This window comes from Misgurnus anguillicaudatus, chromosome 2 (genome assembly GCF_027580225.2).
Source record: "Misgurnus anguillicaudatus chromosome 2, ASM2758022v2, whole genome shotgun sequence".
Classification (NCBI taxonomy): Eukaryota; Metazoa; Chordata; class Actinopteri; order Cypriniformes; family Cobitidae; genus Misgurnus; species Misgurnus anguillicaudatus.
In genome coordinates, this window is record NC_073338.2 from 31647218 (window position 1) to 31658160 (window position 10943).

Here is a 10943-nt window from a genome sequence, read left to right on the forward strand (position 1 = left end):
GTTTCAGCGGTAACAACACAGGCGCGCGGCTTTCGTGGTCCGCATGTAACTTCCGGTAAACTCCGCTAAGAATAAATAACAACAAAGTCCTTTAAAGTAGTTTATTTATATAACAAGCAAAATAAACAACACGTAGATTACATAGGAACCCAAAACATTTGTTATTTTCGACGAGGTATTTGTTTAAGAGTTCCGTTTCAGCAACTCAGGCCATTAAACAAACAGAAACCGGAAGTTAGGGTCAGACTAGATGCACTGCCATGCGCCCGATGAAACGTGTCTGGATCTGGACTTCCGGTTTCGTTTTTTTAGTGGTCTGACTACTTGCTGGACTGATCTCTTGAACGGGTGCCTCGTCGGGGATAGCAAATGTTTTGATTTCCTAGGTAGTCTATGTTTTTTTTGCTTGTTATATAAATAAACTACGTTTAAAGAACTTTGTTGTTATTTATTCTTAGCGGAGTTTACCGGAAGTTACGTGCGGACCACGACAGCCGCTTGTTTATGTTTTTACTGCTGAAACCGTCTATAGGGTGTTGTTAGACAGGGTCTTATGTAGGCCTATTAGCAATAAAAAGCTGTTTGTTTTTTATGTGTGTCAATATTTTCTTATTTGAATTGTGAATTTGTTGATATGGCATAGAACAAAATCAGAATGGTTGTATGTCAGTGAAAATCCATGGTCGTAATAAAAACACCGTTTTATTGGATGCACAAGTGTTGCCGCAGTGGCCCGAAATTAATTTCTGGTCTGTGCTGGTTTATCGGTATGGCTAGCAACTAAACTGACCTGTGGAACAAATACCTTGTGGAAAATAAAAAGGTTTCAGTTTTTAGTTGCAAATTTGGCAGCCGGCAAGAATTCATGGAGCTAACATTGTATACATTAATTTTAGTAACGTTAGCTTAGTGTAATGGTTAATACGCTTTAGCTATGGTAATTTACTGGTTATTCATTTTGCTTGTTTTTAAAAAAATTATTATACTCTGATATGCAGAAGTCTATCGGAAGTTAATTTTGGGCCATAAAAGCTGTTTGTTTATGTTGTTGCAGCTGAAACCGTCTGTGTGATAAATAAGAAATGCTGTATCAAAGCCTTGGTGGCAGTTTGTGTATTACCATTTTTTTGTTTTTGTTTAGGAGTGGATGTGTCCAGAAAGCTTTTAATAGCCGGACAATTTAACAAAGTTTTCAGATTTGAAGATAGATGAGATTTATCTTATTATTTATTATCATTCATTAATGCATGATTTTGTAATGAAGCACCATGCTCCCCTTATGTGTTTTTGATCTACACAGAAAGGTTCAATGTTAGCATTACAATCAGCTGTATTTAAATGTGGCATAAAGCACTTTAAAATGCAGTTAGCAGCCGTATCAAGGGCACTGAGAACACCGTTGTGGTGGCATCAAGCCTCTGGTAAAATGCGTACAGAGGGGAGACCCTCTTTATGTGAGCAAAGGGCTTATGCATTTTGACAAACCGCACTGTTTAAGATATAATAGCAGCATAATCATGGCCTGAGGCTGTCATTCTTCAGCATAATGGCCTGCTTATTCATCTTGTGTGGCTTATGTCCCCACAACGATTTTATTTCCCAAGATTACCTTGTTTTTCTCACTTTCACACTCTGTCCCTCCTTCTCGCTTTAATCTCTTGGTTTTCTACGTTGATGTTCACATCAGCTTGTTTGTCTGAGTCTTGCGTTTGAATTGCTGTAATTCTATGTGTATTTTGCAATGTAAAAGATCTTTAGTGTATATTTTAAATATGGCATTTTAGTCACGGTCTAATGTAAAGAGTGGGATATTTAATTATTAAACATAGAAAATAAAATACAAAATGCATTTATAAGGATGGCCAGTCAATTTTTTACGGTTTTATTTGACAAGTTTTTAAACTACATGTGACATTAGGTAAGTCATGTACATTTCTGAAACACTCTCCAGTGTATAGGCTACAAATTCACAGCTTTGTTGTGAATGACTGTAAATTTATGTTCACAGTGACAATGAGTTACATAGACAATTAGACTGTACAGGTTAATAAATCTGGGGAAAACGCAGGCAGGCTACAGGCCGCCTAATAAGGTAGAGCTACCAATCACAGGGTTAGAATCTTCTCAATCTAAAACATAGAACTTTTACATTTGCCTTACCAGTAAACATTTATAGATAAAGACTTTGTGTATTTTACATATTAAAACAGCTTACCAACACAATGAGAGCACAGCACTGAGAAGGAAATTGAGCAGCTGCCGTACATGGAAGTGCATTGCTTTCCGTTAATTTTGCTAGCAACAAAGAAGTTTCTTACAATTCAAGCACTGTTCACCGTTGTTTTCAGTTGCAACATAAGCACAAGTTTCTTGAGGTTGAGAGTGTGTTTTCCCTCACAGCATTTATATAGCAATCTCAAATGATATACGTGGTCTATAATTGCATTTCTTCCTTTTGCCCAAGGCTACATGTAATTAACAGCTTTGCATATGTCGTCAATGAAATCCTTTCCTCATTAACTAACCATCCTCAATTTTCCATGGTTTAATCCTGACCAATAAACGGGTTAGGTTTAATTAATCTATGTAGTTTTGCAAGATTTAAATTTACAAGGGAATTTGTGTGATGTTTAATTTGAAAGCCACTATAATTAAATTAGGTTCTCTTCAGAGTCTGGTGTACAATGCATGCAACCGTTTGAGATCCTCTTCAAAAAGTGCTTGTATATCAAACATCTGTGCTTATCCAAAACATAAATAACATGAAACCGGGGCCTGACGGTTTTAAAACTAAACCGTAAAACTTTCAATATATTGCTGTGCCAAGAGTTTTGCAAGATTGGGAGGTTGTTATTATTAGCATATTACTGCCTACCTTATACAATACCACTTATTGTTGCAAATGAGTCAGAGATTAAATTTTGATATATTATATCCCGAAACAAGATCAAGATAGCACATATTGTAGACAGGAGAATATTTCAGGCTTCACACAGTTTTGCATGATGGTTTCTTTACATCTCTCAAAAAGTTTTTCTGTACATTTTAGAGAACTGTCCAGATGGATACGTTCGAAGTGACACATGCTCAGCTAGTTTTCAGTCGTCGTCTTAGTTGGGCAGCGTGTCCAGGCCGAGGGATGCCGCGTGCTGCTTCGCCCGCAGGCGTAGATTCTCAATGCTGGTGGTCTTGCTGTTGTGGCTAGGAAGGCCTCCGGAGGCCTGCAGCAGGGGGCTGTTCCAAACTTGTTGCGCATGGTGAGATAACGATTGATAATAAGACTGGCAGGGAAGCGAGCCCAGCGGAGGTGGCATGTTGACGTTCATGCCCAGGTATGGTATGGACGAGGGTGTTGCCATTTCAAAAGAGGGATAGTGAACCAGGTTGTTGGTGGCGGCCATGTGCTGGCGAAACTGCTCTTGCAGCCTGAAGAGGCTGAGCGGAGACGAGGAATAGGAGTGGCTCCCACTGGTGACACCACCGGAAGATGTGATGGCAGGGGAACCAAGAGGAGAATCTAAAAACATGAAGAGGGTTGATTAAAACACTGAGATTTAGACTGCAACTGGAATATAGAGGCATTGTATTTTTACTTTTCAATCATTTTTTTCCTGCTTCATTATATTTTTTTTAAATCAAATGTGTACCTGGTTTGGGGCTGAGACGCTTGCAGAGAGGGGAGAGGTGTCCAGTTGTTGGTTCTTTCTCAACCTTCAGATCTTCTCTGTGCTGCTTTACCTCTTCCTCCTTGTCTGTTGCATTGTCTTCCGTGGCTGACTCGCAGCCTGACTGCTCTGCCGATGTAACATTTAGCTCAACACTAAGCTCTGATCCCAGGGCATGGGGAGCTGCTTCTGCTTCCATAGAGGAGGAAGAGGATGACGATGAAGGTGGCTGGTTCTCAAGATTTCCGGTGGATGGTGGATCTTCTTTATCACTTGTCGCCAGGGTCCCATCTGTTGATGCATCTTTTTGCTTCTGCAGTTGTTCTTTTTGAAGGCTTCGCTGCTTCTTACGAAACTTTGCACGCCGGTTCTTGAACCACACCTGATGTGAAATGACCGAAAGTAAAATCTTTATAAGTAAAACGGTCCCCAAACTTTTCACACTGTATTCAATTTACTACAGGTACATTTAATCCGAATGTCTTACCTGCACACGTGCCTCGGGTAAATTAGTGCACATAGCCAAGCGCTCCCGCATCACAACATCAGGATAGTGAGTTTTTTGGAAAGTCTTCTCTAAAGCCTCCAGCTGTTGGGCCGTAAACGCTGTGCGGCTGCGTCGCTGTTTGCGATGTTGAGAGCCATAACGAGCCTCGAGTATGATATCTTGAAATGTACAGCCGTTGGAAAAGAACAAGACACGGCATATTTAATTCATTGCTCAGACAAAATGCATTTACCTGTTAAAGGAGAGCGAGAGAACGCACTTACCAGCCAGTCTCTCCGCGAGCGTTAGCGCGTGCACTGACGGCCGATAATCAGGTGCGTGCTGCGCTTGTTGCGCTGCCTGTTGATGCAGGTTGTACATGGCGCTAAGTGAGTTCATGGCATGAAGGGAGTATCCGTTCACGCCGTAGTGTTGCATGATTTAAAATATCTGTAAAAGAGACAGATTGAGTTATAAAATTTGTTTTTTATTTGTAAAATAAGACATGATTATTTAGTAACTCGAGGAACACTTTACACTAAATATTACGATGTTGTTATGTTTATCAGTAATTTAAATGAACTTTTTCTCCGGTGTGTTTTTATTTTATTTATTTACCAGTGATATGTGGTCAAGCAATAATACAAAATCTAGTCTATATATGAAGTGTGAATTAGCGCTTTTGAAAATCCACTTTTGCGAAACCGCTTTCATTAATATCTAATTATTATTTGTCCGATCCATTAGTCATAGGGCCTACTAAAAGAAATAATTGGGGCAGTTGTCAATTGTTTACCTAATGGTGTGCGACTTATGCTTTACTACATTAGATTAATCATTTCGTAGGCAAATTACCGTAGCAAATCCTCTAAAAACAATTATTGACTTAGGCCTACTTAAACTCCATAGTTTTAACGGCACTGTTATTAAATCTTAACACTTATTTGAACTCCTAATAGGCTTTGTTTACTAAAATACGTTGTAATTCACCTATTTTCAACCGACCCCTATTAATTTTGAAACTGGTAATTTATGTCCGTTAAATTCGGCCTGAGTCCAGTTTCACCAGTCATTTTTCACTGCCGGTTTAAGATTTTCGTAGATAAAATGAAAGGCTCAAGGACACGATTAGATATGTATTAGTATGAAAGTGGTTGACAGTCAGGAATATCTCCGAGGCCCATGCAGTGTGCACTATTAAGAGAGAAAGTTAATCTTCCAACACATAGCAGGTGTCAAGGGACTTTTAACAGCCTCGAGATTTAAACTAGATTTGTTGCATTTCTACCCAGTTCTTAAATTTTGTTAAAATAAAGCGTTTATTTGCTTACACAGAATCCATGAAACCTAAAGCATCCGTGCCAGACTTAACTCTTTAACAAGTAATCTTAAATATGAAAATTCGAGAGTCCTATAACCATTTTAGCAAAATGCTATCTTGAACCTAGGACATGTGTTATTACAAATGTGTTTCTTTAATAACTGTTTAAACAACGAAATAGATTTACTGACTCCCATGGGGATAGAAATATGATAATTGACACTTTTGTATGCCTCATTTGTAGGCCTAATATGATAATTAAGTATTCAACAATCACGATTGTTCAGATTATCCTTTCAAATCAACAAAAACGACTTTCGATATGCATTTAGGACAATTGATTTATGGTCATTTATATAAATTTTTATTTATTATCAATCAATTTATATAACCCAATTTATTATTATAATCATTATTATTATTGTCATTAGTATTATTATCGATTATTATTCTTATTTTTATTATTGCATACATAATTGTTTACTTTTATTCCGTAAAATGCTTCTTGGCATTCATGAATCTACACTTTTTGACAGGCTCCTTCCTTTGGTAATTTTTTTTTTACTATATATTTGCACTCTCGATTTTTTTTTACTTAAGGCCATCGAAACGCTTGTCCCATCCTCTGTGTGGAAGCATGACATCCTCTGCCTCCATTCCCAGACTATTGAATGAGTGCAACGTCTGATGAATGTGATCAGAGGGCAAGAGGGAATAGTTTAATTCGCTTGGACAGAAGGTGCTTTGCAAAACATTTACTTTTCTCCCCCAAGTATTTGAATTGAATGGGTTCCGTTTCTCTCCCTCCCTTCTCTCGCGGCCCCTTATCCCATCGCCCCGGGGCCACGTTTTGGCTGAGATGTATGGCTTCTCTGCGGGTAAAATATGCATGTTGATCCCCATTTGGGTCCTCGTCTAATGGAAGTGCAAATAGGTTTCGACTGTGGAGGCCTCCATTTATCATCACCGCTGACACGGACGGACGTACAGTGAGTTTAGAGATGTGTGTGTGTGCGTGTGCGTGCGTACGTGCGTGCATTCAATAAGGATGTCTGATATTATATATATTTTTTATTGTAATTCCAAACTCATACAGTTATACATGGAGCGAAATATTATGTTGCTTACAAATGACAAAATGATAAGGGTAATAACAAAACTTTTAAATAAAAAAAAATGCATGTAGACTAATGGCAAATGGGGGAAATAACTGTATAGAGAAAAAAATAACTGATAAGTGTAACTGTAAATTTCAATATAAGTAATATTGTAAATTTTAATAGTAGTAAGCATAATAATAAAGCTGTGATACTGTGTCGTTTACCGTTTAGGCTTCACAAACGTTATTTAGGCCTCTTTTAGCGTTATTGGTATATTGTAAGTGGACTTGCTAAATGTCAAAATTTAGCCACAGGCCAAATGATATTTGGCACAAAGGGCAGCTTATTTTAATACTGTGTCTCGCTACTATTGTAGTCTGTTCATCCGCCTGTTACTGCTGCGGGCAGTGTGACACTCCATGCTTCGATTATTAACACCTCATTATGCAAATTGGCATGTACAGTGCAACTTTTTGATCCGACTAAATTAGGAAAAATGTTAGCCTTAAAACCCATTTGACCCGGGGGTACTATTTATCGTTGTCTTGGATGTGACATATATTTATATTGTCACTCATATTTTGGCCTCCTTCGCTATCAAAGGCCCCACATGTGGTGATCACATAGGGCTTTCTACTGATATTTTCATAAACAGTTTCATTATTAATTTTAAAATTAGCACAGTTTGCAATTAAACTTTTTATTAAATTATTCTGAAAAAAGAAACGTGTCGCTCTCACGATGGTGCTAAAACTTAAGTTAACTTAAATGTTAACTTATGCCATCATTTTTTAACTAAGTCCAGACCACGTATTTTATTAATAAAATTTTGGCACAAGTTTTTCGTGAGTTAGCGTTTGTTATCGAGTCACACAAATAGTCAACCTATAACATTTTTGGTAAAAGATAGACATCACTTTTGGCTCCATGAATATGCGTCCTATTTCAATATGCGCGTTAGTAACAAAAAAGCTTAATCGTGAAAGGACAAAGCATAAAATATATTAATTTTTATTTCATCTATAAATTCAAGAATAAAACAGCCTACTGAATATTTTTTAATCGTATTTGCTTTTAACTTTTCTCATACTGTACGTTTTTCGCATAGGCTACGTTTTTTCTCATCCTGTATTAGCAGAACATTTTTTATTATATGTCAGATATTATTAAAAATGGCAAAATAAAATAACAATTGTTAGTCTACTTGTTTAGTTTACGTCGTAAGGTTTTGCATAAACAAATACGATTCTTACCTCGATCTTTTCCTTAGAAATTATCCACTTCTATCACTTGATATTTTGTTCGTGGCTCGAAGTATTTTCCAGATTTCCTTAACGTGTCTCTCAAAGTCTCTGAGTCCATTCAAATGTATCCGCTAAGTATTACGCGCTTCCAAATCGTTCCCAGTGCTCTTCTCTGCACTTTGAGTCCATCTATTGACACGCGCTTTGTGGAGGGATTTTAAAGAGCTCCGCGTAATGTCAGTGAGGCTTGCTACTGGTCCTTCAAGATGTCAATCAAAGCTCGATGGTATTCTCCGGCTGCTTGTACACTCAGAGTCAATTGACCCTGCACTTTAAAGTCCTAAATCAGGCACTTGAGAGAGCTACTGCTTACAAACAATAATATCTGTATGTAATGTAAGAACAAAAAGAAAATATTGACATCGCTGGGAGTAAAGGGCTATATTGCCAACAAAAGGAGAACATTTCCCTAGTGGGAGTAATCGGAGTTGTTCAACGAATATTTTATTTGGTAGTTCTGATATATTTTTAAACACAACTAAAGCTTTAAAAAAACAATCAAAGTTTTTCCAGTATTGCTACATCTGGAAAACACTTGTTTTTTTTTTTTCTTGACTTCAGTATGATGTTTAACTATTGTTTTTAGCTTCCGTCATCTAGTTAGCTCTCAATTTTTTTTATTTCCATAAATAGCATATTTCTGTATAAATTGACTCAAGATAGTAAGGTATGAGAATATATTTGCCTTGCCATATTTTTACATATATTCTCATGACATTACGTCTTTTGGTGCTTATTGAACATATAAGGCTATTGCCATTGTAGCCACGGTACCATAACTTTTTTAGACAAACGAATGTCTCATGCGCTGGTTTTGTTTGCTTTTGGGCTTTGTCATGCCACTGCAGGAGAGACTGGGTGGACTTTAGAGATCTCTAATAGATGCCAGGCTACTGCCTTCACAATCTCTCCCGGCCTTGAAGGATTTGGGTGAGGATAAGGGGAGACAAGACGCTATTTCAGCCTCCAAAAAACCTCTGTCTTGAAATGACTGCCGGTAAGAGGATTAAAACAATAATGCCCTTCTCTTCTTGAAGGGTTTTGAGAAAAGATTTCTTCTCCCGGAGCAAAACCGTTTAGGTTGGAATTAAGGGCAGCGCAAAGTAGCCTTTTAATGTAAAGCTTGCATAATTTGTTAAAGATGCTCGCAGAAAGCGGGCCAGGGTGAAAATCCCTAACTGAATTTTATCTCTGACCATGGTTATCATCTAGAGAAATTTAAAACGAGTGAAAATTGAACGAAATGGCGGAGTTTTACCTTTTTTATTTAAATTGTATAAAAATGCTGTCGTTTAAAAATTACACGGATGTTGTCGAAAAACTTATACAATATAATTTCGGTTTGTGATCATGATATTAGGTTCTGCAGTGTTTTTACTTTGTTTAATGTCATCCTTATTACAAGAAATGGCAAGACATCTATTAATGTTAAAAAAAACTTCAGTCGACGTTACAACTATCAAACGAATATTTTTACGCATGTAATTGATCTTTATTTCAGAAAAATAAATTATTTAATGAAATTATTTTATTTATAATTTGTTCGGATCATATAAATTAATGTAATATTTATTTCTGTATTGTTTTAATTATTAACATTTTTATTTCAAGACCAAAAATAACAAATAAATAACAGCGTAATAATGAATTGAATATATCCTCAATAGTTTGGACGATTGAAGGTGACTATCATCATTTCTAAAATATTGACAGTAAAATAAAGGAAAGCTATTTCTTTTGCCGTTATCGATGGATATACAAAATAATTGTTATTTTAAGTTTTACTTTTCTATAACTAAACCTGCCTTTTCCCATCCATTCTCCAGGGTTTAATGGTCTGAGATAGAAAGAGGATTAACTTGTGAACCGATGGAAATAAGAACTTTAACGGGAGGTAAATCTGGGCAATGTCTCTTTGTGAAGAGCGTTTCTAAAGCAATTAAACCGAGAAAGAATTGCTCTCAGCGCCTCTTCCTTAAATCTGCTTAAACAAGGACTACTGTCCAGCACATCTGAGAGCTTTAAATGACTTAAATTTAAAGTGCCACACAACCCACCTTTAGAGCTTCAAAACAATCAGTTTTACTAGAAATAATTTGGAATTGTTTGCCCTTTAAATGTATTTTGCTGCCTTCTCATATATCTGTTACTATAAAGTTTTACTTGAAGTTGGAGAAAACGCCAGGTGATATTATGACAAAATGTGAAGACCTCAGTGATACATTATTCATTGAGAATCTGTCAAGGAACTTTTTGAAGATACTGAGGATTTCTTCTAAAATCAATCAATTTGGAGCGACTCATCACAAAATTAAGAACAAGTCAATCATGTAATCCCGAGTTTTATTTACACTTAAGAATTCCATCGCCTTTCCGTATAGTTTTTAGATGAAATAGTGAAATAAAAGCTATTGGTGCCACGTCGAGAGATGGTTGTTATTAGCTAATTAATAGACCTAATGATGTTTCTGCAACTTCATGAATACATTACGTTTGCAATCCAGAAAGCTGTAGCCTCTCAGGCTCAATCCAAGGGTATTTCAGCATCTGTTCTTCCCAGAGCAATTAATCATTTTGATGTATGGTTTAAAATCGACTGCTTCCAGGAGACCTTTTTTGACAAGTATAACAAAGCAATTTGCCAGGAGCCATCTCTTAGACACGTTATTAGCAGCACCTTCATCTTAAAACCGTTTCCTTCGCTCAATTAGATACCTGTATTAAAGGGGCAGTGCTACTTTTCAAATTATTTTTTATTTCCACACACATGGCCACTGATACCTTTGAAATCGCATCATTTATGACAATATCCCAGGATCTTCTTAACAAATCCCCTTACTAAAAGTTTTCGACCAGTCAAGTCTGTCAACAGTGGTTCGCTCTCATTACCCATTGCTTTACTTTTATTGCTTTACTCTCTCTCTCTCTCTCTCTCTCTCTCTCTCTCTCTCTCTCTCTCTCTCTCTCTCTCTCTCTCTCTCTCTCTCTCTCTCTCTCTCTCTCTCGTGCGCGCGCGCGCGCTCACTCGCTCACTCTAGCTGGCCAGGATCCGCAGCACAAGGGGCC

General features: G+C 37.1%; 1 protein-coding gene across 1 annotated transcript; it reads right to left on the bottom strand.

Moving 5' to 3' along the window:
* Positions 1-1866: 1866 nt before the first annotated feature.
* On the bottom strand, positions 1867-8303 carry dmbx1a (diencephalon/mesencephalon homeobox 1a). The gene is made up of 5 exons (XM_055202600.2): positions 7827-8303; positions 4437-4602; positions 4153-4331; positions 3648-4047; positions 1867-3517 (listed from the first exon to the last, which is right to left on the bottom strand). The coding sequence occupies exons 2-5, from the start codon at positions 4588-4590 to the stop codon at positions 3111-3113; spliced, it is 1140 nt and encodes a 379-aa protein (XP_055058575.1). The 5' UTR covers positions 4591-4602; positions 7827-8303; the 3' UTR covers positions 1867-3110.
* Positions 8304-10943: the final 2640 nt, after the last annotated feature.